General features: G+C 28.9%; 1 protein-coding gene across 1 annotated transcript; it reads left to right on the top strand.

Moving 5' to 3' along the window:
- LOC145191902 (protein MON2 homolog) lies at positions 1–26,474 on the top strand. Its single transcript, XM_090088133.1, has 28 exons — positions 1–235; positions 7,121–7,184; positions 7,276–7,400; positions 8,807–8,938; positions 10,739–10,868; positions 11,087–11,172; positions 12,991–13,116; positions 13,250–13,438; positions 13,726–13,850; positions 14,060–14,302; positions 14,428–14,672; positions 18,930–19,011; positions 19,118–19,352; positions 19,468–19,653; positions 19,798–19,959; positions 20,200–20,301; positions 20,396–20,506; positions 22,477–22,652; positions 22,822–22,984; positions 23,109–23,435; positions 23,612–24,646; positions 24,789–24,909; positions 25,047–25,113; positions 25,218–25,405; positions 25,552–25,647; positions 25,731–25,842; positions 26,058–26,149; positions 26,237–26,474. The coding sequence occupies exons 1-28, from the start codon at positions 134–136 to the stop codon at positions 26,395–26,397; spliced, it is 4,983 nt and encodes a 1,660-aa protein (XP_089944259.1). The 5' UTR covers positions 1–133; the 3' UTR covers positions 26,398–26,474.

The raw sequence follows: 26,474 nt of genomic DNA, 5'->3' as shown, positions 1-26,474 counted from the left end.
ATATTTTTTTATTTATAAGAAGTGTATAAAGTTAGAAAAGTTGAGATGCATTAAAGGAGGTTTTCTCCTGAAGATTTATTCCTCCATGTGTAATTATAATAGCAGTTAAACTACGAGATGAGAATTTGAAATCATGAGCAGTACAGCATCTGCAAAAAAATTAGTTGAGGATCTGCTCAATGACTTTAAAAACATACATGGAGAATGTCGAAAGAAATATCCAAACATCAAAGAGGTTAGAGGTTTTTTCTAGTTAATAAACAGTGTTGAATTAGTAGATTAAGTGGATGCAAAAATCTTTTTGCAGAAAAATTTAATTTATTCTGTTGCTTTACTCCTAGTTTTTCTAATTTAATTTGAATAATTAAATCATGATTTAAATATTTCATACTTTATGTGTTAACCATCACTAATGTTATTTAACTCTTATTAAGTTCTTTTTATTTCTAAAAGCTATATAGTTATTATAATTAATTAATATAATTACACAATTTGTTTATTTACGACAAGTTAAACAAAAAATAAGACTTCTCGGACTCAATAATTTAAATGTGGTTCTTATGAAATAGTTATATTAATTAACTTACTGACTAAGAAAGAAATGCTAGAAAAATAGGTAGACTCAATCTTGTAAACTAACAAGGTTAATAAACATTAACCACAAAAAAAAAAGCTAACTTCAAAAACAAAATTGCACTATATGCAAAACAAAATAAATACTATTTCTGAGTTAGCTTTATAACTACTACGGTTTTTTAGACGTTTTCACCTAAAGTTTTTTTTTTAGTTCAAATTTTTTTTAGCCACTCTTTTCAGGAGGTCAATATAAAGTAGAAACTGTTGAAAGCAAATTAAAAACCACATCTTTTTTGTTTGAAGTTTTTTCTAAAGTTGTGAAAAATTAAAAAGATTAAAGGGTTCTAAATTTAAGATCAAAATAGATCTTAGTAAGGCTTGAATTCCATTTATAAATTTTTTGTTTAATTGAAGATAACACTATTTATTTTCAAAATTTAATTTCACCTTAGCAGTAGGTTACTGAGCCATTTTTTGCAAAGTGTTTTTGTTTCTGCGCTCCAATTGCTGTAAATATTTTGCAAAACATTACCATTTTGTGTTACTGCTAACAAAATAAAAGTTGGGGTTTTCCTCAAGCTTGGTTAATACCTATTTCCAACGTAAAAATGTTCCACTCCCACTAAGGCACACAAAATGGGCATAAATCATAAAATAAAAATTCAGATAAGTGTAACAACAGGATGTATTTTCTAGGTAAAACAATTTTACAAGAAAATATTTGTATTCATACAATTTAAATATATCCTTAATCTCAAGTCTCCTTGTAATCTTATTGAACTACATTTAACAACTATGGCACTTAATAATGGATATATTCTCAGAAACAGAAAACCTTTTTAGTGACTTGTTTAGGGTTTTGTGCACTGCTTTTAAGTGTTTGTTCTGATGTAACACCTAGTGGTAACACTTAGTACAGTATTATTTTAATTAAATCAAACAAAGGGGAACCAAATATTAACTTGCTAGAAATAAATTTATTAACATATTTCTGTCTCTAACATTATCCAGATTAGGGATTAGATAAATTTGCCCTCTACTTCTCCAGATTGAATTAAAATAATCTGTTTAGAACAATAGAAAATGAAATTAACACCTTATTTAAATTTCTGCAGGATTTCAAAACTTTCCAGATATTCAAGAATTTCTTTTCTATGATTGGCTCACCACATGAGAATTTTCTGTCCTATATTTAAAATAAAATTATCAGCTCATTTAAAATTTACTATGGATCTATTGTTAAGGACATAAGTTACTTACAAATAATTCAAGAATGATGTTGATAAGCTTGAGGTCAGAGGGTAAGATAAACTTCATTTGATTTTGCTAACTTTTTATTTGAACTAAAATTAGTCAGCTAACTTTTTAGTCAAACTAAAATTAGTTGACTAAAACAAAATTTAGTGCTAAAAAAAACTGAATTACCTATACCAATTATATAAACATATGTCAAATAAATCAATTTAAAGACATTCATCAAAATTTCTTTTAAGAAATTTAAAATATGTAATATAATTTGTGACAATTAGATAATTAAAATGTTTTTTTTGTACCTAGTATTGCCCCAAATTTTCTTTTATTAAATGAAATAAAAATTGGTTTGTTAGCAGAACAACTCCATAAAAAACAGCTGATATTTTTATACCAAAAACATAATTAGTTATTAGCATTTTAATAATAATTTTTAAAAGAAAAACAAAATTTAGAGTTGAACAAGATATATGTTCAATTACACAATATTGAAATAATAAAAAACATTTGTCTAACTGTTTCAATCATATTGTTGTCACTGTAAATATCTGCATTTTTATAAGTGTAGAACGAAATAAATTAGGTATTATTACCTCAAAAAATCATTGCAGGTATTATATAAAGGAAATCTGAAAATGCTTCTGCACATAACACACCTTTCAAAAACATGGCACCATTTTTTTTTTATAAATTGATTTCACATGTGTTTTATAATGTATAATTCACTTCAATTAGAAATTGAAAAAATCCAGATCTGAACTGCTTTTCATTGAAATTTAAACAAGTACTTAATAATAATGGGGGATTAATTAGATAAGTTTTATTACAAAATTCCAAGTGTGTATGTTGCAAACTTCTCTCCAAAAACCTGAAAAACTCTGAAAATCGAACCTTGAAACTGATGCCCTGCAGATGTAAATTGTAACTTACAGCAATTTGTAATTAAAAATATGGCGCTCAAACCACTTCACAGCTAACGCATGACAAGATTTTAAAAATATATTATTTGGGTAACAGTAACAATATATTTTTTACAAATTAAAAATTTAGTCGACTAAATTTAGTTAGACTAAAAAGTTAGTCGACTAAACTCAGTTAGACTACAAAGTTAGTTGACTAATATTAGTTACATTAAAGTCAGTCAGTTGACTAACTTTAGTTATACTAAAAACATAGTTGACTAATTTTACTTACACTAAAAAGTTAGTTGACTAATTTTAGTTATGCTAAAATGTCAGTCAACTAATTTTAGTTAAACTAAAAAGTTAGTCGACTAAATTTAGTTACGGTTTTTTTTAGTTAAGTTAGTCACAATTTTTAGTTTTGGTCACAACACTAATTTTAACAGCTTTACCTTTCTGTTTAAAGTATATGTTTGTCTTGCAGCTTCTACAAATTCCAGTCAAATGAGAATAATCTCCAAACTAAATCCAAGGTCCATAAATTTTTTTATTAGTTGAATCAATGAACTGTTCTTCTCTGAAGACATTTTCTGTCTCTACCAATACAACAGAAACAGATGCATCTCCTATTATCTGAATGAAGTCTAGTTTTTTGCAGAGTCACTTAAAAACAATTTTTTTTTTTTTAAACAAATCAAATTTTTATATATTTCTTTTTCTAAATCAATTTTGAGACGAAATTTATTTAAGTCAAGTTTGTCTTAAATTTGAAATATTTATGTTAATCGATTTATTTTAATCAATTTATTTTAATCAATTGTAATTAGCCCCTAAATAAATAAAAATCCTGATTTGAGCCATGTGATTTGAAAATTATAACACAAATACACTAAAAAAATGCCCTCAGTAACCTACTGGTTAGGGGAAATTAATTTTTGAAAAAAAAAAAAAAAAAAAAAAAAAGAAAAGCTGTATCAAATTGGAACTTTTTAACCTTTCACAGTTTTAGAAAAAATGTTGAAAAATAAAAAGATGAACTTTTCAATTCTTTTTCAACATTTTCTATTTCTTGAAAAGAGAGGTCTTAAAAAAAAAATTAAATAATAATAATGTCAACTGAAAAAAATAAGCCATGTTATTTTTTCAAGATTTGTACAAGGACAATCTATACTGCCTTTTCAACATTTTTAGATAGTAATACGGACAATCCCTTGAATTCTTCATTTTCAGAAAGATTAGAGCCAAAATATCTGTGATCTAGCATTGAAAAGAAATAAACATAATTGACTTTTTCACACATGATAAAAGATAAATCTTTGCTTTCTCTTCAACAAAATAGCTTTATGTTTATATATTACTGACTTTTTTAAGTTTTTGTGCAGTAAAACAAAAGTAAATTTGTTTTTTCTATTTTTTTTCTTAAAAAATGGGTATTATAGTTTTGCATATTATGTAAATTTGTTTTTTTAACATAGAAAACTTATTAAGGACAGACTGACGACGTTAAACGCTTGCTTTTGTGTTGCTTTTTATAGATTTTGATTTGCTTTTGAGTTGCAGGATAAAATTGTTTTACTGATACGCGAATTTAATCAGATCCGGACTGTTACACTACATTATTTTGCTTGTGCCCTGTTTCTTAGTGGAAAATGTATCAAGTTTTAAATTTTATTTTTTTTGAATACAAAGGACAAACTTACCTTTCACTGTTAACAAAATTTCAATATTTTCACTTTATCTTATCAATTTATATAGTACTAGATCAATAGGATTTTATATTCTCAATAAATTTTCTGTATTGGGCTTTATTTGTAGGTCACATATTTTTCTAAAAATATTGGAGTCTGTCTGTTTTTTTTTTTATTTTTGCAAAAGTTTTAAGGATGATGCTTGTGTTATCTATATAATTTTGAAGTGAATCAAATTTTGAAGCATGTTTCAGTAGGAAGTAGGATTTTTGTTTGTCTACTTTTTTCTTTAGTTAATAATCACATTTTTAACATTTTGTCATTTGTTAAAAGATTTAAAATATGAGCAGCATGTTTATAATTATATCTTCAAATGATAGTGCCCTCCTTATTTGGCTTGTATTAGCTTTATAGTCAGTTACAAAGCTTTTCATCCAAATTTATATCACTTATTAACTTTCTACTACTAATTGAATAAGATATGTAGTATTTATTGTTACTAAAATTGCTATCACAGCGATACACAATTAGTTCATTATGCAAATCTGAACCTGAATTTCTGAAGTTGAAGGTCAAATAAATTATTTTTGTTCTGGTAAAGAAAAAAATTATTTTTGTTCTGGTAAAGAAACTTGTCTTAAATAATTAACAGCAGAAGTTAAAGTAAATTGAGACCTTTTCATGTTTTTTTGAATTAAGGTTAACTTATTAAGTTTAACTTATTAAGTTTAGTTATTCTAACATTAATATATTGGGTCAGGGAATAAATTCATAGAGTTTTTATTAAAGACTTTTTAATTTAAACAAAAATCAATGGTTGTGATAATAAATTAATCAGTTATGTAAAGCTATTCACGAAAGTTTAAACGATTGCAGAATTTTTATCAAGTATGTTTGGTTTTTGTTTAATAAAGAAAAACTGTAAAATGATATCGACTTAATTTTTTTTATTTATTAAAGAAAAAGTAATTAGCTTTAAAATGAATATGAACATGTTATAAAAATTTTAATATTTAGTTAGAAAAAAACTATTACAAAAAATCTTATAGGAAAAATAAGAAGCACAAAAGTTTAAACAAATTGCAACATTCAAACAAAAAATGAAAAAAAAAAGCAAAATTAATATTTAAAGTGTCCTCCTTTGTTTTTATAGCAAAGATAAACTCGTTTATGCATTGATTCAACTAATTTCATGCACATCACGCGAGGTACCTTCAGCCAGTACTCATTCAAAAGTTGCTTTAAATGCTGAGTTGATTGAATTTCATGGTATGTCAGTTGATTGTCGATCCAAGACCAAATATTTTCGATTGGGTTGAGATCTGGTGATCTAGGGCACCAGGGCATCACATTGAACTTTTTTTTCAAAAAATATTCTTTGATTAAGTGTGCTGTATGAGCTGAAGAATATTGTGGATTCTGAAAAGTGTCCCATTCCAGAGTGTGGCTTTGACAATTTGTGCAACATGGAGCCTGAAGTTGTCGTTGAGGAGTATTGCTTGGTCTTGATGAGGCTTTTTCAGTTGAATAGCCGCTTATGCACTGTAGCTGGCCTATGCAGGGCTCCTTGTTGACTGTGGCATTCATTTTGAAAATTTCCCATTGCAACATACCTATCCAGTCCCACCAAACGCAAATCATGGTCTTCTTTGGATGAAGGTCAGAATTGACTCTTGGCTTATGTAAATCTCCTTGAGCCACCCATTCCTTTCTTTGTTTCACATTTATGTTAGGCACCATTTCTTATCTCCTGTGGCAATTCAGTATAAAAAACGCTGTTTATGCTCAATAACAGGTGAGATGTTGAAAAAATTTGAAGGTGATTTTCTTTATTGTTTTTATTAAGCTCGTGAGGAATCTTGGCTCCCAATTACTAGGCAAATCCCATTGAATAAAGATGATTGAGAATTGTTTTATGAACACAGTTCATTTTTTTGGTCGATTCATGACTTATTTTGTGACTGTAGACCTTCAAAAGTGGTTTGTGACACTTCCTCCAATTTGGAAAGTCTTCCACTGCGAGGCATGTAATTAACATCAAAATTGCCATTTTTGAACTTCACAAACTATTTTCATGCTGTAGACTCACCTATGATACCTCTGTATAAGTTGCAAATGTTCCAGGCTGCTTCAGCAGCTTTTTGTCCTCAATTAAAAGTGATGAAAAGCAGGTATCAAAAATGCTGCTTTTTACCTTTAAAAAAAATTTAATTACTCAAAAAGACAATTAGCACAGTTTTGTAGAACAGAAATAGCCCTATCGAATTAATATTATACACTTTGTCAAACAGCAAAATATCATTAAAAATAAGATAAAATATAAAAATCATAAGAAATTATTCCCCAACCCAATAGTTGTTATTTTAGGAATGATGCAAAAGTTTTTTTTAGGAGTAATGTAGATTTAGCGATTAAACAAAGTGAAAAAAAACTTTAAAAAGCATAAAATTTAAGTCAAATATACAAATTTATGTAGGACAGAGTTCTTAATACTATTTAGCTACCTAAGTGGTTTTTGATCTTCTACTGGTTCAACAGATTCAAGAGGGTTGATGGTGTACATCTTTTTAAGTGTTCATGGATTCTTTGACTTGACCTTCAATTTCTTTTATAGTTCAAGTAATTAAACCTTGTTTTACTGGGTAAATATGATTTTGACACATTTATGAACTTTATTGACAGCATAAAACAATTCTTTTTAAGGCATTGGATATTGGTATTGTTCGCCTCCGTATGATGTTATCTTCCAGCGAAGACATTGTGAGCTGTAAGTATGTGCAACATATTAAACTTTTAATCTTTTTATTACTTTTTCACTTTTTATAACTTTTTTTTATGTCATTGTTGTTTTTTTACAGCTTTGTCAACAAGCTCTGAAGTGTATACTGCAATCTTCTTCGGATTGGAATCAAAGTTTTTGAAGATTTTACCAATTTGTTTAACAAGTGTTCAGCGTCTGGCTATGGCTACAGCTGTTGGAGAGGTATCAAAGTTTAATGTAATGCTCTAATAAGTATTGAGAACAACTGTTTAAAAAAAAAGCAATAATGTTCCAATGGTGCAGCCATATTTATCTTACTAAAAAATATAACTTTGATATATTTTTGTCTGATTGTCACATACACACACACGCACACACATATATGACATAAAAATTAAAGCACACAATTTGTAAATGGATATTACAAAATTTAAATCTTTTTTCATTGAAAAACTCCCCTTAAAGTTGTTTGTATATTTTTTGAGTCAGGGTATTCAAACTAAGTTGTTTTAGCTTTCAAATGATTGTCCCAACTATTTTTCAAAATATTCTGTATATCACCCTTTGATGATGAATACTGATTGCAGGTTTTTCTGTCTAGCTCATCTCATAGAAGTTAAATAGGGTTTGAGATCAGGGTTTTATATTCATTATACCTTCAGCAACATAAACTCTTCTTTTTAAACCAAATGTTTGAACTTTGATTCATCAATCTGAAATACTTTTTCAAAAGTCTTCTATTATCTATTCATAGTGAGCCCATCCTTGTCTTTTTTTCTTATTTTGAGATGGTCTTCTGACAGCAACACAAGATTACATTTTTATAGATGCCTTTTGAGTGTAGTAAGACATATATTTCATTCCAAGTTTTGTTACTTCTACACAAATACTGTGAGTCAATAATAGGCTGTTCTATTCTTGTTAATGCAGCTTTAAACCTTTAACCTGATGAATATAAGTCTCTAATATTTTCTGCTCTGCCGTGTGCTCTTTTGTAGTGTTTATATAGAAGAATTCTTTTTCAACATTAGTTTAGAAACAATAAAAATATTTTAAGTGTAAGCTTAAAGTGGAGATAACACCCATGGTTACATTGATGTTTTAGACACTTGTATATTTTGTTAGTGTGGGTTTTTTTTTTTTTTTTAAAAAGAAAAAAAAAAAAAAAAAAAAAAAGAGATATCATATTTAAATTTCTTACTTGTAGATAATTGTACTGGTTTGTTGAAATAGTTTTACCTTCAATAATATACCATATATTTACTTTTATATATCTACTTGTATCTATTTACTTTTATCTATCAAGTGATCTCAAACCTTACCTTAGTTAGCTTCTTGTTTTTATCATATTTCATGATAATTACATGAAAATGATAATATTAGAAAGTTTCATAAAATTATCAAGAAATTTTTTAATAAAAGCATTAAATAAATAAAAGATATACCTTTTACAGTTTTTTGATAAGGAATTTTTTATTTCTGGTAATCTCTTCAATAAGTCTCTTAATTCAACAGTTAAAAAAAAACATTAACCTCCTGGTTAATTTTTTTAAAGATGTTTTATCCTCAATTTGTAATTAAGTTGTGAAGTTCTATTGTTGTTTTATCTTTTATAATAATATTTTAAGGTTTATGCATCCAAGTTAGTTTCACACCTAAGTAGCCTTGTTGATGATGGATTTGAAGATTTGCGTGTCCTCCAAACAGTTATAGTTTTATTAACAACTTCTGATGTGGTACAAAAAGATGCTCTTGCCCAGGTATATAGTAATTAAAGAATAGTATTAGTTTCTTTTTCCAAATTGTTGTTCCAATTAAATTTTGATAGTAGTTATTGTTAATTTATTTACAATATAGTATTTACTATATATTGATTTACTATAGACTAATGATATGAAACTTCATTTAAAAACCTGCTTATAAGTTAACAATTGATTCTCTCCTCCTTTTATTAATATTTGACAAATTTCTTTTAGCTGAAGATCTTTAATCAGAAAGAATATAAAAAAATTCTTTACTGAACAAGGCATTTTTTTTAACATTTTTCAAAATTTCATATTTTAAGTTTTATTTCTGTGAAAATTACTTTAATAAGTCAAATTAAAAGGCATCTTTAAGATGAGTTTATTTTTTTAAGTAACTATTAAAATCACATATATTTTTCACACCCAAATATCTGCTTTATCCTACTACCTATTTGCCTCAAGCGTTTATCCCTCCAATATTATCTTGTTCTGTTTTTTTTTTTAATTTATCACTGTTGTTAATTTTTTTCTCTTTTAGCAATTTTTTTTTGTATAGATCATCTATTTTGCAACATATCTAACTTATTTCTTGAAATTTTGAAATAAGTTAGATATGTTGCAAAGTTGAAACTAATGGAATTAAAAATAATTTTGGGATTTGACACAATTAGGGTTTGTAATCCCAAGCTATATATTCAATCCTGGGAGTTTAGAATTACATTTACCCCCCCCCCCCCAACCCCCACCCCGATCCCAGGACTAATCTTAGGATTTATTAAAACTTAACAAAAGGCTGTTCCATCTAGTCTTACAGTCTTTTATTTAAGTAAATACCTTTTTGCCTCTTGAACTCAGCTGCAACATACTTCTGCATAGAAGTATGTTTAGGTAGTAAAAAAATTCCAATTTCAATTTAAAAGTTTCTATATCACCATTGTCATTGACTCTTTTCATTCAAAATACTCATATCTCAACTGAAGAAAATTAAGGAAACTGTAAACTGTTTTTCCTTGTAACCTTAAAAAATGTCTAATTGGGATTAAGTGCTCAATCCCAGGATTTTAGAATTGTAAAAAACTACAGGATCTCAAGATTCCCAACTATAGACACAAGAATATTCAATATTTAAATACAAAGTAATAACTTGGCAGTATAGTATATAGTATAACTTGGCAATATAGTAATGACAGGCAAAGTAATAACTTTAAACAAATGTTTGATTTTTGAATTATGTCAAATGTACAGAATTTACTAGAACTCACTTGGCCAGGACATTTTTTCTTATCTTTGAACTTATTTTAGTCATCACCTCAATCTCAGTTATTTTAGAACTCTTTTTTTATATTCTTTTTTAGAATCTTACTGTTTATGCAAAACTGTTATCTTTTAATTGAATAGGAAAATAGTTTTTTCAAAATAATCAAGTATAAGTTTGCTAACTTATCAAACAATAACAAATTGCATGGTCCCCTTAGCCCCTCTATTATTTAACTAAATAATAGTTAGGGTTAACACTGATTAGTTAACCCTAACTATTATTTAGTTAACCACTAAATAATATTAGTGGTTAACTAATCAGTGTTAATTTAAATGATGGGATATAATGCTGTTAGTAAAGTGGCAGTAAAATTTAATTTAAATGAAGAACTTAATACACATAAGCTGTCAGTTTAAAAAAATTTCTTATGTGCATTAAGTTCCTAATTTAGGTGACAGTTTTTATTTTTTGCTTTCTGAATGTAAAAAAGTTTGTTAAAAAAAATAGGATTATGAAGATTGGTTCTAAACACTAAAATTTATTTATCTTTTTTTCAGACAATAGTGTTGTGTTTCAAACTGTATTTTAATCAAGATGCAACAACAAGTAATACAGCAAGTGCTGCCATACGCCAAGTGATTGCTGTTGTTGTTGATAGAATGATAGAGGAAGATAAAAAAGAGAAAAGTAAATGTCTTGTTTGTTAACAAATTAATGATAACCAATGAAGTTAAGGTATTTATTTCTATGTGTTAGGGAACCTCTTCATTATTAATAACAAAAATTCTTTTAGTTAGCAAGTAGTCTAAAAATGCTCAAATTTGAATATGAATTTAAGTTACTAAAGAATTATTAGTGAATTTTAAGGTTTGTCTTTACAATCTTAATGTTCTTTTTTTTTTTAGATGCAGATGATATTGTGAATTCCTATCATGTGAAGTGCCCACAAACATTGCGACCCAAAGCTCAAGATGCTTATTTACTATTTCAGGTGTTTGTAAATATATACCTTTAAATTAAGTTGCTTAAAACAAATTTTCGGGGTATTTTTTATTAAAAAAATCTTCATTAAAGATTTTTTTCTACAAAATAACATAAATAGTTGTTCAGAGGACTTTAACCTTAAATTTGTTAATTAAAGGTCTAACACTCTTCAGGAGAGTATCTTTCATGCTCGTACATTATACATTTTTAGACTTATTTTCTAATTGATTGTGTTAGAAGACCAATTACTGTTTTAAATAAATTGTACTTATTTCAGATCACAAAGCGGACTAGAAAATGTTCAAATTTTTAAAAATTCTTTTTGACAAATTTATTTCAAGTATTTATATAAAACTTTGTTGATTATGAATTTTTTTTTGTCTCTGTACTTACTTTTTCTGTCAATTGAGCAGAACAGATCTGTAACCAACGTCTGTATATCATATCTGTAACTGGTAAATTAATTTTTAATTCCTCAATATTTTCTAATTTCAGACAATATTGTCATATTTCTAACAATATTGAAGTTTCTAAAATTCTACAGCTTCATAGAAAGTTTCTAAAATTCTACAGCTCCATAGAAATCTAAAATTTTACAACAGTCAAGAAAAAATGAAAAAGAGGTTGAAACATTTTAAGCAAAGTTTGCATTTGAATTCAGTAAATATGCACCAAAATCTTAACAAATGATTTGTTATGGAATTTATCTCTATTTCAGAAAACATTTTTGATAAATTTACTGCATTAAATAAAAGATGAAAATGTTTAAGATAAAAAGATACCTGATAAAAAGGTGCCTGATAAAAAGGTGCCTGATAAAAACAGGAGTTTTAAAGTCTGTCCAAAAAGAAGCAACAGAGAGTTTTATTTTGATAAACAAAAAATACAACAAAAAAAAAGAAGAAAAACAAATAAAAAATAAAGCTATTAAAAGAAAGATGGAAATGTATAAATATAATATATATAAATAGCTAAAGTTATACTTCTATTGAATCAACATTTTGCCTCAAACCACAGTGTTGTATGACAAGAAACAAAATGCAGCTGAAAAACTCCTTTAAAACTCTGTAAGTTAATGAATCAAAAATAAGGATTCAATAGTTTAAAGTTGAAATAAAAAAAAAATCCTCCACTTTGTACTTTGAAAACAAAAAAACTCCTTTAAAACTCTGTAAGTTAATGAATCAAAAATAAGGATTCAATAGTTTAAAGTTGAAATAAAAAAAAAAATCCTCCACTTTGTACTTTGAAAACAAAAAAAAAAAAAATGTTCGGTTTTTTCATTAATTAAATTCTTTCTTGTTAGTTTTAATGATGTTCTATAGATTTGCATTTGCTCTGCAATACTTTTTTAAAAGAGTATGTTCTGCAATACTTTTTTACAAGGGTACAAAATGTTTACAAAAACAAAGAAAAATTACATATTCTATTTTATCTACTAATGTAAGTGTAGTAGTAGCTAAGGATCTGATATAAAGGCTGGTCACTAACTAAATACTGTTCAATCTTAGAATATTATCATAATATCAATACTAATATTATTATCAATATTAAGTTAATACTAAACAAATCTCCTAAGTATACAATAATTTTTGTATTATAACAATATTTAATGTTTAGGAATTGAGCTCACTAGAATTTATCTTTTTGCAACCTGAGTTTATTTTATAAGGTATTTAACTGTGCAGTGGACTGGTCACCTTGTTAAATTATACCTGTTACAATACTCACTGATATTAAGGAAATCCATTTGTCATTGTTATGAAGTTTTGATGTGTCATCTAAATATTTTTTTAAAAATTACCCTCAATTCTTTTTACTGTAGGACTTATGTCAGCTCACTAATGGTGACAATCCATATTGGATGCAAGGAATGAAAACAATGACACGCACATTTGGATTAGAGTTAATGGAATCTATTCTGAGGCATTATCCACAAGCATTTCTTGATGTAATATTGTTACTGTTGTTGTTCAACAGTATTTTTTTTTTGGAGCTAAAAAGTAATTTTGCCCTTTTTTTTTCTAGAAGTAAAAGAGTTTCATTTCTTAAACTTAATTTAATTTTTAACTTATACATTTTAGCATCCAGAGTTCTGCTTTCTTCTAAAGGAAAGAGTCTGTCCATTGATCATAAAGTTGTTCTCTCCAAACATCAAATATAAGATTGGAGGCTCTTCAACACCCACCATTATTGAGAAACCTTTGTTTTCACTATCTGTCAGATTGCTTCGAGTTGTTTTAGTGCTCATCAAGCAGTTTTATACTTTGCTTGTAAGTTTTAAACCTTGTATTTAAAAAAATTTTGCTCAGATTTCTTAAAGATATGCTAAAATCTTTTTATAAATTCATAAGCACAAGCATTTATCTTTCTTTTGTGTAAACAAAACACATAAAAAATGACATTTTTGGGCTTAGCTGAGGAAGTTCCTGAAGGAATTATTTAGACTGCAATCTGGTATAAATGTTGAATGATCAATAGTGCAAGTAGTTCACAGTGTTAACTGGTTTTACATAAAAGCATTTATCTTATAACAATTAAATCTTTTTTGTATTTGTAGATTACTGAATGTGAAATTTTTTTATCTTTACTTGTGAAATTTCTGGACAGTGATAAACCTTTCTGGCAACGTACTCTATCGCTAGAAGTACTGCAGTCTTTATGCACTCAACCTCAGATACTAAGGTCAGTGTTTTATTTTGTTTGTGGATATTTTTGAAGAAGACTCTGATGACTGTTCAAGCATTTATTGAATATTGATTGAATAATAAGTCAGATTTTAAACAGATGATCATAAAACCTTGATTAAGAGCTTGATCATGGTTGGTTATTTAAAAGCAACTTTAACTATTTTTTATTTTGCTTGATTTTTAACAAAAAAATTTTTTTTGCAGATCTTTTTGTGAATACTATGACATGCAAGAGCACTCTACAAAAATATTTGAGCAAATCTGCAAAGCTCTTGGATTATTTATATGTTCATTGTTCTCCAATGACAATAATGGGCAGTTGAATGCTTCTTCAAACCATATTAATGGCTCCAATTCACCACTAGAAAAGACAACAAATCAATCAGGATTTTTTTATAATGGAATTTGGATACCTGTCACTACATTGACAGTCCCTAAACCAATTTAGTAAGTATACTATTAGATAATCTGTAAGTATCTTTTATACATAATGCTATGTGTGTACAGACCATGAAAAATAGTTTTTAGATAATTTATCAATGAACTGAAATAATAAGACTTATTTTGTTTAGTTTGGAGCAATTAGACTACAAGAATGAGAATGTGAATGTTAGTGAATCTTATGGAATGCAACTGGTGTGTTCTACTGTACTACAGATTTGTAATGCCATTGACATACTTATTTTAAAACGAGATTCAATTAAAAAACGCACAGAGTCAAATATGGAAGTAAAAGATGTTAACCATCAAGATAAAACTGGGGTGGGTTCAGAAGCCTTAAAACATTCACAACCTTTGGATGTTGAACCAGAAATAGGTTTTTAATTTTTTTTTAGCTTTTCTTTTTCTTTCCTTATCATAAAATTACTGAATGTAAACTCTAATGTAAATATTAGTTAAACAAAGTTTAGTGAAGAGTAAGCTAAAATGTAACAGTGCATTTGCATATAACTTTTTTTTGCATATGTATAATAGGGTTGTTAAAAAAAAGTCAAAAATGTTTATGTCCACTTCTGTTTTTTTTAACTCTTTTTTCTTTATTTACACGACGTAACAAAGACTTTAGAACTGCAATATATCCTCTTAACCCAGCTTTTAGCAAAGGTCATCCAATGCATGAAATGTTGGTACCAGTTGCAGCTTGAATGTCTCAGGCTTGTTCTTGGGCTAGTTCACTGGAGGTTTTTTTCCGATTTTGCAGAGACACATTTTTAAAATACTTGATGTCATGTTTTGTAAGCTTTGGAGGTCTGCCGCTTCAAGTTTTATCCTCAAAAGATCCTGTGTTTTTAAATTTTTTTATAATTTCTCTAATTGCTATCCTTGAATGTTTTGTTTTTTGGACAGTTTGTTGTTGAGAATAATCTTCTTCAAAAAGGACGATAATTTTTTTACGTTTCAGTAGTGGAATTTTACCCAATTTAGTACTTTAATAACAATAAACATGATAATACAAAAAAAAAAACTTAAATTAGAATAAGTTTTGCTCTTAGAAAAACAAAAAATAATATTAAACACACAGTATCTATGAAATATCTTTGTAAACTGTACTATCATCTAATATGAAGCCTTCGCAGTAATAAATAAAAAAATGCAAGAGCAAACTAAAAACAAACTAGCTGATACGAATTGGGTTCAGATCAGCATATAAAAAAGATAAACACATTGATATCTAAGTACAAAAATCTATGTAAAATTTTGATAAATATTGCTTTTGTTTGTTAAAATAGTGTTTAGTATTGTTTGAAGTTAGACATTATTTTATATAAAAAAATATTCAGAAGCTATTATTCAAAATATGTTAAAAAATCATTTTTAGTAAGTGGGCTAAAACTTATTCACAGTACTGTATGTTATATGTTGGCTTTTTTAATTTTTTTTTTAATATTTAATGTCAGAATGTTTTTTCTGCTTAAGTACTATACACACACAAACACATACACACACATACATATACACACATATATACATGTACACACAAACAGAAATATATATATATATATATATATATATATATATTAGGGTGGGTCATTATGATGTAAATGTTAAGTTGGGGCTGTGAAACATTATTAAAATGTTGCATTACAGTCTACTTATGAAAAAAACTCCTTTTGAAATAAAATTAAAGCGTGTCTTGGATCCGCAACTTTGGGAATTAAATTTACTCTATAATCGTATAATGTAAATACATGTGGTTTAATGCTATATTCCATTACTCGACATCTTGTTACATTAAATTTAAAAATGCAAGCAGTTGTTAAAGGAGAAATAGTCAGAGTGTAGTAGGCAACACATAACAGCAATTTGTTTCAGTTATTTTCTATTTGTTATGGCTCAAGAAGTCAGATTTAGAGTCAATTTTCGGTAATTCTGCTCGAGATTTGCGACACTGCAAAATCATTCCATGTCGTGATTTGTGCCCAAAAACTTTCATAGTTGTAGCAGAGATGTCTTTAATAGTCCGCTCAACTGCCTGAGAATGGCATGGAATACCACTCAAGACATCAAAGTGGAACTGGAAATGTTCAAGATCATCATTAGAAACAGTTGATAAAAGCGGTGGTGGGGTTGCGATAGCAACAGACCAGTCGATCATTTTTATGAATGACGAAGCTTCCGGATTAAGCTTGATGCTTGATTTATCAAAGACACGTATCTTACTACTTTGTGATGTAGCTCGTGCATCAATTATTTTGTCACACGAAAACTGACGAATTGATACATTTTCATCTGTAACTCCTCCAAGAAGAATGTTCTCAGGATGAGCAAAATAGCAGTTATTTTGCAACACTGGTTCAAGAATTTTCCACTCTTCTTTCCCTAGTTCATAGCACTGCTTTATAAGATAAAAGAAGTTTCTTGCTCCGTCAAGGCAGGAAGAATGACGCTTTATGTTGAACCACGATGGCGCATAAACATTTACGATGAATCTTGTAATTCTTTGCAATGGTTTTGAAGGATTTTCTTTAGACATATACAAACGTAAAATACGATTGGCCTTTGTTAGCCACCTTGCATGGTTCAAATTTCCTGGCATAGCAGTCTGGAGGAACAATATTTGATCACAAGCAGTGTATCCCTGCTGAACAGCTAAGCAAGCTTTTAGAAGGTATATCTGATCAGAGCTTAAATCTTTCTTGACATCAACACTTACATCCTCAACTTTACCAGGTATATGTTTAAAGTTCACAATATCTAAATCTTTTGGATCAAAATCTAGTGCAATGTCTATTTTACCTGTTGAAGTAGCTGGACCTGTTGAATGTCCACCATCCACAACCGAGAAATATTTTCTAAAAGGTAGTTCATTTGCATGTAACAAGCAGACCAACCATTGCAATGTTCTCCCAAGACCTTCTTCTAATTTTCTGATTATTCCATTGTGTTGACCTGTGTTATTCACAGAACCATCGCAAACAACTGCTGCTAAAGTGTCTGATGATTTGATGTTGTTGATGCTCAATAATATCTCTTGTGCAATATGAATAGCTTTACTACTTTGTGGCATGACATGATTGACATATTTGTTTTGCGGAAATGACACTATCACATAATGTTCTTCTTTGTAATTTTGTCGGACACCACTTGCTTTAACGGAAGTGATATCCTGCTTCCCATCAAATCCAATGCAAAGCACATTTTGGACTTCAGCAGCATGCTTTTCAACTTCTTTTTTCCTCCACATATTTCTCTGACGACGAAGTTTTGCTGGATCAATAGCATTCTCTGGTGTTATAAGATCTAAATCTTTTAGTACTGCATTTGCTATTAAGCAAGCATCTCTGTTACTGATTTTACACCTATCCATGGCCTTACACAACTCAGGATATTGTTTAGTGTTGTAAACTTTGATCTCTTCATCACTTGACATCTTATTATCACTTGATATCACTTCATAACTTGACATGACTTTATCATCTGACATCTCAATTGGCAAAAATTCTTCATCTGACTTTGACTGTTCATTATCACTAGAATATGTTTCATTTGGATCAATTTCATTATCAAATTTCATTTTCTTATCTGTAATTGGTAAATTGCATGTTTTACTTCCTCTTTTTTCTCTCTTCTGCAGCTTAATTGTTTCTTCTTTGTCTACTTTTCCTATTACCATCTTCCGTACCGTTTTTTGATCTATCCAGAACTCCCATTCAAGTGTTGGAATTTTTTTTGGCAGTGGACATAAACAAGCTGACCTTTCTCGAACACCATTATCAAAACACTTACACAGACAAATATCGAATAGTTGGTCTAACATCTGCAAACTTGATTTAAATGTTGCAGAGGACTTCTTGCGATCAGAGTATTTACCAAGCTCATGTACTTTGTTGATTAGTCTCTTTATGCGAATAACTAAGCTGCTGACTGCAATGGTAGGAATACTTGCTTTGTTGTACAGTGCTTTAATTTCATTAGCTATGACTGTTGCTCTTTCAGTAACACTTGTGCAATTGTTATTTTTTAGTAAATAGTCATATGCTTTAAAAACATCAGCAGAAGTTGGCAGTTGATTTGTTTGAAATGGTCTTGGTTGTCCAAGTATACCATGTTCAGTTTCACTTCGTGTTTTAACAGTAGCCATTTTTATTTTCAATTTTAACTAATTAAACTAAAACAAAAAAACAAACAGCGTAAGTATATATCTTATAACGAAGTGAAGGATCATGTTAATCGGAAGTCAACAAACAACACTAACAGCTTTTTGTTTTATATTTCGTAGGGTGCTCTAAACTTTTGCAAAGTTCTGTATACTATTAATATAATATTATTAACATGAATCATCAAAAAATCTAAATCTTAATGCTTTTATCCTGCAATTATACGACTGTTGTAAAATAGCATCATTTTGACCTTATATAGTAAAATTCAAGTTAAAGTTGGCAAAACGAAATAAAATTTTTATTACATTTCTTTTACATATCATTAATAGAGACAACGAAATGCAACTTTATTTCCATGTTTCATAAAAAAAAAAAAAATTGACCCACCCTAATATATATATATATATATATATATATATATATATATATATATATATATATATATATATATATATATATGTTTGAAAATCTAGATATGTCTGCTTGCTGGTACAAAATGATTGAAAATTGTTGGAAAACTATGTTGTCTACACTGACAATTCTTTTGGAAGCAAGGTGGTTTAACCAAAGATTTTTATATTGTAAACATAGAATAAATATTTACAGTAATCAAATTATTTATAATACACCATTTCATTTATGTTTTCTTTTCTTCTACCAGTACTGATGAACTAGCAATTGAACAAATTCTAAAGGGATTGCAAATATTTGCTTGTGTATGTGGTCAGTTGGAGTTGAATTCCAGTCGTGATGCTTTTATTGCAAGCATCTGTAAAGCAGCTCTTCCTGCAGGTTATGTTTCTAATAATTTACACAGTGTCTTGTCAAAGCATATTTTGGAGAGCAGTTTATCTGTTGAAAAGCTGTCAGACTCTCAGGCTGGGAATAGCATTGTTGTATGTTGATTTTTTGAAATTATTTTTTTCCTGTTGACTTCTTTTAAGCCCTTGGTACCAAAGTCTTTAAAGTTTTTAAATTAAATAATCCTAATACAAGAATAATTTGTTTTAGATGACAGTAAAAAATGTGGAGTGTATGAGAGCATTGTTAAATCTATCCCATTGTCATGGGTGTGTACTTGGGACTGCATGGCATATTATTTTATTAACTCTTCAACATTTGACACAAATACTTGGTCTTAAATTGTCTTCAGGTGGAAGTTTGAAGACAATTCAGGCTAATGAACTGCCAAATCTTGTATGAATTGTCTGATTTTTTTTTAATGCTAATATTACTTATTTAATCCCTTTTTGTCTTTTTAATGCATACAAACCAAAATATTTTGTACTTTTATAAAAAGTTTATAACATTTTATTGTATAAAATTTCTTTTGTTTTACAGGATATTTCACAAGCAATGACTGCAGACCTACCAATTCTGTCATCAATGTTGTCTCGACTGTTTGAGAGTTCACAGTTTTTAGACGATGTTGGATTACACCATTTGGTTGATGCGCTTTGTCGTTTGTCTATAGAAGACATGGAGAATGCTAGTAATAACAAGGTGTCAATGCTAGTAATAACAAACAATTTATTAATAAATTTGCTTCAAACTCAAATTTGGATTTTTTAATGTGTGTCATTTTTATTAGTTTATTTCTTGTTGAGTTAGAGTTTCAGTGATATATATGCCTAATATAATTACTTGTAAATTAAAATATGAAATAAAAGTTAAGAAATTAAAAAGGTAAGTAGTATAGAAATGTAACAGCATAATTGCATAATAACAATTTTATTTGAATAGGAACCAAGCTTATTTGGAGTTGCAAAGATGTTAGAAACAGGCCTTGTAAATTTAAATCGATTGCGTGTTTTATGGAAACCTCTGACAGCTCATTTGTTAGAGGTTTGAGATTTTTGTGAATAATCTTTATTTTGATAACTATTGTTATTTAAAACAAATCCAGTTTGTCATGGTATTAATATGTATTTTACTCTAGGTCTCACAACACTCTCATGCTCGTCTTCGTGAATGGGGAGCTGATGCTCTTACTGAACTTATCAAAATGGCAATTTTCCATGATCATGTTCCTCCGTTAAATGAAGATCTAGTAAATGTTTTCTTTTTAATTTTTTTCTTTTTTTACTTTAATGACCAATATTTATTAATCACAGTTATTAGCAAGAAAATCTTTGTTACTTGTTTTATGATATGTGATAGTCATACCACTTTTACCACTATTCTAGTTGTTGATGGTTTTAATAAAGTTGGTTAAAATTGTTTATTTGCTGTCAAAATGATATTATCAGTTGTAGTGATCATAACTTTATAACCTCTGCACACTCTCAACTTCACATTCACCAAAAGTTTGGAAAATAAATGAAATTTGTTTTTTTTTTTAAAGAAGATTTCCAAAAGGTTCTGATTATTAGAATGTATTAAGACTGTAATCTTACCACAAAAATTACATCAGGCTAATCTCTTTACTACAAAATTAGAGGACATAAGGCAAGCACTCTTCTAAAATTTTCACCTTGTGAATGCGCTCTCATTTGTTTTCTAAATTTACAGTTTTGATCTTTTACTAGTTTTTTTATCAAAGTGGCTTGGTAAGAGATTACACATAATTTTATGAACATCTCAATAGGTGGTATATACAAATCCATATCTTTCAACCAATTCCATGACATGAATGTAAAAGTTAGTGAGCTCCTATTATTATTCTTGTTAGGATTAACAATAAATTTAAATAATCCACTAGCTAGTACAAAAAGAATCTACATAGCTAGCACAAAATATAAATAGAAAAAAATCTATATAGCTAGCACAAAAAGAATCTATATTAGCAAGAGTCTTTTAAAATTTTATGGTATCTGATTCCTCTCCTGATACCCATGTTTAATTAAATTTTACTGTACTTCAATTGTACTGTGAAACCAGTAGGCTATCATTTAAGGAGAGATTCTTGTTGACACAAATTGAAGTTTAGGTGGTGTAATAACTTTCTGAATCTCTTGATCTGCTTGGGATTTAGATATACAGATCTCTTGCTGATAACATTTTTGTACAAAGATTAATTATGAATTTGATTCCTATTCTAAATAGCTGTTAAATTACTTGTCTGCACTACCAATTTTCTAGACAAACCTGATTTTGTATCCAAAATTCCCACACCACACATGCATGCAAACATGCTACTAGATAACTTTTCTGTAATTTATTGAATTCAAAGGGAATTCCCCTACAAGGAAAATTACCTGAGTAATTGCAGAATATTTTACATTTTGAATAGAACATTGAAAAGTGTTTACCAAAGTTCAATTTTGAATTATAATCCTCCACAACCATCTAAAAAAAGTTCTAACTTCATACAGGTTCTAGCTTCATACAGGTTCAGTCCTTTACTATTTTTTACTTTACCATCAACATTTTTTTTTCATTAAAGTTCTTACTTTTAATAAAATATAAAATTTAAAAAAATTTAATAAATTTTTGTTACCATTCAAAACTCCAGAACATACAAAAAGTTGACGTTTAATTTTAGACTTGAAAAACGAATGTTACTTGATCCACATAAATGACAAAGTGCAAACATTTTTTAGCTGACCTGGTTATTTAAATTAAAGGATTGAGATTTCTTGATTTAAATGATGTTTCTGTATGTAAAACAAGCCATTATCAAAATATTTATGTAAATCTAATAGCATTAGTAAATTGTTGTTGCAAATTTATTTTTTTTAAGATTAAGACAAATTTTGTCTGCTTACTAAAAAATGCTTTTTTCATAAGTAAATACTGTGGTGTGACATAACAAAGTCCTATGCTTTAAGAAAGTCCTAACTTAAGTAATTAAACAAATTTTGTATATAAAAAAAAGCATTTGGGGAAAATAACTAAATTTTTGTATGAAATTTTTTATTTCTTAAATTAAGATTTTCTTAAAGCATAAGACTTGTTTAGGTCACACCACAGTATGTGGTTTAAGTTTCATTTATTGCATTTAAAGTTCAAAATTTATTGTGCACTTTAAAGTCATCAAATTTGCTTGTTTTGATTGCCATAGTATATTTTTGATTTCAGCCTTTGCAGTTAATGATTTTATATCCTTTACAAGAAATGGCTTTGATAAGTTACAGTGGTGTACGTCAGCTGCAGTTTGAATGTGTTCTGAACATTTTGCAAGAATGTGCTCCACAATTAGGTGCAGCTTGGCCTGTAATTCTGCGAATTATAGGTTCTGCAACCAATCAACAAAAGTATATTTTAGTTTTTGTTGTACAAAATTTTTTTTGATATTAAAAAGCATAACTGATTGTAAAAGAACAAAAATGAAAAGAAGTTGAAAGTATAAGAAGGATAAATTCACCTTTTCTCATTTCTCCCAGTTTGTATGATCCTTGATCCATGTACATATTTTATCTTTAGTGAAGCAATCATTCGATTAGGTTTTCAGAGTCTTCAACTGGTAGTTACTGATTTCCTCCCTATTATACCTTGTTGGTGCGTTCATGTGTTAGTTGAAGTCACAGGCAAGTTTGGCCTTCAGCAGAATGAGATCAATATCAGTTTGACAGCAGTTGGATTGTTGGTTTGTTACTTTTTCAAATTCTTGTTTTTATACTAAGTTTGATATTTTTAAGAAAATTAAATTTTTGATATTGAGCTTAAAATTTTAAAATTTCGTTTTCAAAATAATTTCAATTTATTATTAGTGGAATTTGTCAGACTTTCTTTACCAAAATCGAGCATCGCTGAAACATGAATTAGAAAAGTATGTAAAGTGTCAGCCTGAGTTGGCACAGCATAAAGAAGCTAATGGTGTTATAAGTCCAATACACAACAAGGATTTGTATCCATCTCTTGATAATGCTGTGTCTCCTTTTGATTCTGCATGGATGAGTTTATATAGTAAGCTTGGAGAACTGTGCGTTGATCCTCGTCCTGCTGTGCGTAAGAGTGCTGGACAAACGCTATTCTCCACTGTATCTGCACATGGAGGGTTACTTGAGAATGCAACATGGTACTCTGTTTTATGGAAAGTAAGTTGGTTTATATATCAATTGTTAAAACTTATTATTAAATTATTTTTAAATTGTTAAAACTTATTATTAAATTATTTATAGTTCATATTTGTCAAGTTTTTGTTAAAAAGTGTTTAGTTTAGTAACCTTTAGATAAATTTTTAAACATTTGTCATACAGTTTTTCATTTCTAGGTTTTGTTCCCCCTTCTGCAACAAGTGAAAGCTATGTCCTCTGTTGCTGCTGACTGCCCACCTCCATCTGATAATACAACTTTACCTGGTAATATACTCATTCATCATTCACGAGACACAGCTGAAAAGCAATGGGCAGAAACTTGTGTTTTGACATTAGCAGGTGTGTCAAGAGTGTTTAGCAACAGAGAGCATATTTTGAGAAAACTTAGTGATTACCCTCGGGCATGGGCATTACTGTTAGAGATTATTGAAGGAAGTGCCCTTAGTAGAAATGCAGAAGTTGCTTTAAATTCTCTTAAAAGTTTCCAGGAAATTGTGAAAAATAACATGGAAGAGCATGAAGAAGGAAAGATACCATTTGTAAATGTTGTTGAGCAAGAGTTGGATTTATGGATAAATGCTTGGAGGGTTTGGCAAAATATTGGTACTAACTGTATGGATGTATCTAGTTTTCTAAGAACCTCAAAAGATAGTTCAGGCAAAGTTTCTTCTAAAACAATTTATCCATCCCAAGCATTTTTGACTGCTCTGGTTAATATTTTTCCTCCTCTGCTAGGAAGAATTTATGCACGTTTTGGCATAGGTGATTTAGAGAGGTTAAGCAAAGTATTAGAACGAGCTATATCAATGCCTTTGCATTCTGATACATCACCATTTCTACTTCCAGCTTTTCATCATGAAACCACACTTTCACCGTTACAGAAATCTGTTCTCCTAGCGATAAACTCTTTACTTGCGGAGGTACCCCAGCTAGACAATAAAAGCATTCTTGACCATAACGAGACTTTACCCATGTATCCAACAGTTTTTGTTTTGTTGTTACATTTCATTGAATTTGCTTGTTGTCCGCCAAAAGTCGAGACACATGATAATGAGAGTTATACACAAATTCGAGGTCGCGCTGGCGAGTGGGTTGTTATGAATTATGTACCTTTAGCAGAGCATAGTATGAAGTTAGTTCAAACTCTCTATGAAATCAGTCATGCCAAAGTCACTGTTGTTAAAGGAAATGTTTTAAAAAATATTATTAAGGTAGTTTTTTTACTTTTATGCTATAAATTTATTTATCAGTAATAGCAAAAACTTTGCTTTTGCTATTATTGATAAATTTTATTTTTTGTTTTATTTGTCATTTTATCTGTTATCATAATATTTATATTTTGTTAATCGGTAGACACTGCATTTACCACTGAAATTAAAGTATGCCTGTCCTGCTCAATCAACTTGGAAATTGGCTATTGAGTTGCTTCTCAATGTCTTAAGGAATGGTTTAAAAGTTCATTTGAATAACAAAGGTAAGTTTTTGTTTGTATAAGTTAAGTTTTTCTATAAGCTTGTATTAGGTTTGTATAAGGGAAGGTTAAATAAAAAAACTTCAGTTGAATTATGTTTTCCCAATATTCTTATTTTTTCTTTCACTTAAAAAATCTAGATGATGATTTTCAAGACATGTGGATGAGCATGGCAAATGCCTTTGATGACTTCCTGTTTTCATTAAGGCAAGACGCCATCCTTTTTTTCTTTGTTTTATGACAAATTTGAAATTCCTTTTTGATTTTTTACCGTTTAATTTTTGCACAACAAGCATTATCCTTGATTTTAGTCCCCCTCCTGATTCTCAAACATTAGCAGAGCATCGGCTAGATGAACAAGTTGATATAAAGCTTGTCAAACTTATCAGACAAGATATTTTGCCATTTGCTTCATCCCTTCCCAAGGTCTTTGTGGACCGGCTTATGAAGCTGCTAAATAAAGGCTCAATACATTCTGCAACAACTAACATGTTTGATAGTAAGTAAAACCCTGCATATCATTTGTCACATGCTCTATTATTAGGTTTTATTGGGTTTGTTATAAAAAGACATGATATTGTTAATAATTCTTTAGTTTATGAGTTGATTAAAAAATTACTATGGTAGCCTTTAATATATTTCCAGGTGATTCAGTGGCATTTCCTTTTAAAGAAGATTTTGCAAAGTTGTGTTTTGAGACTTTGCTTCAGTTTTCTTTTTTCAAAGACACGGCCAATAAAGGTAATTAATGCTTACTATTTTATTTTCAAAAAGCATGGCTTCTTAAAAGGCTGGGAGATATTTTTTTATCTTTTAAATCATAGAGGAGAGTGAACTATCACGGCTAGCCTTGACGTCATTGTTGGATAGATGCAAAAGCGTCCTCTGTAAGTATTCAAAAGACGAAAGACTTAATGGTCAGTTTCCTTTGCCAAGGTAATGTTTTATCATGCGCTTTGAATATTTTATCAATAATCCTCACACGATGCTTTATGATACTTAAGTATTTTCCCTGAGTTGCAATGTTTTTGGACTACTATGCAATGTGTAAATGCATAATATTGCTGGAATCTATGGGTTTCAATTATATTATGTTCATAATATAATTGAAACCCATAGATTAATAATATGATATAATTATTTTATATTAGGACGCGGATGTTCGAGATGTCTTTTGCCGTAAAAGCCATTGCTACTTTGCTCGCTTCGATAAAAAAGATGGTGGAAAACAATCCTAATTTGAGTGAGTTTTTACATTTTAAATAAATATAAATTTTGCGAGTTGGATTTGGCGTGGTTTTTATTTTTTTCACTTTTATTATACTCACAGTCGATGACCAACTATGGCGCGATTTAATTGGTCTATACCCAACGATATTGGATTGTATTACATGCAGCAGTGAACCTGTACGTCATGCGTTAAAAGAAGCTCTTTTAGAATTTCAAGACTTATTGTCTCCACCAAAACCTATTGTTATTAATGGACTGTAAAATGGGGGGTATGTAATCCAAGTTTTGTTAAATCCGAAATATTTTTTATATTTATTAGTAAATTACATTTTCTACAA

This window comes from Hydra viridissima, unplaced genomic scaffold (genome assembly GCF_058129835.1).
Source record: "Hydra viridissima isolate aposymbiotic clone 2 unplaced genomic scaffold, HvirCarnegie_v1 scaffold_1, whole genome shotgun sequence".
Classification (NCBI taxonomy): domain Eukaryota; kingdom Metazoa; phylum Cnidaria; class Hydrozoa; order Anthoathecata; family Hydridae; genus Hydra; species Hydra viridissima.
The sequence above is the reverse complement of the archived record's forward strand: the minus strand, read 5'-3'. Positions and strand labels throughout refer to the sequence as shown.

Coding starts and splice junctions, on each gene's coding strand:
- LOC145191902 (XM_090088133.1), top strand. CDS start 134: ATGAGCAGTACAGCATCTGCAAAAAAATTAGTTGAGGATCTGCTCAAT. Junction 19,353..19,467: donor AGGCTGGGAATAGCATTGTT/GTATGTTGATTT, acceptor AATTTGTTTTAG/ATGACAGTAAAAAATGTGGA. Junction 22,653..22,821: donor TCTGCAACCAATCAACAAAA/GTATATTTTAGT, acceptor TTTTATCTTTAG/TGAAGCAATCATTCGATTAG.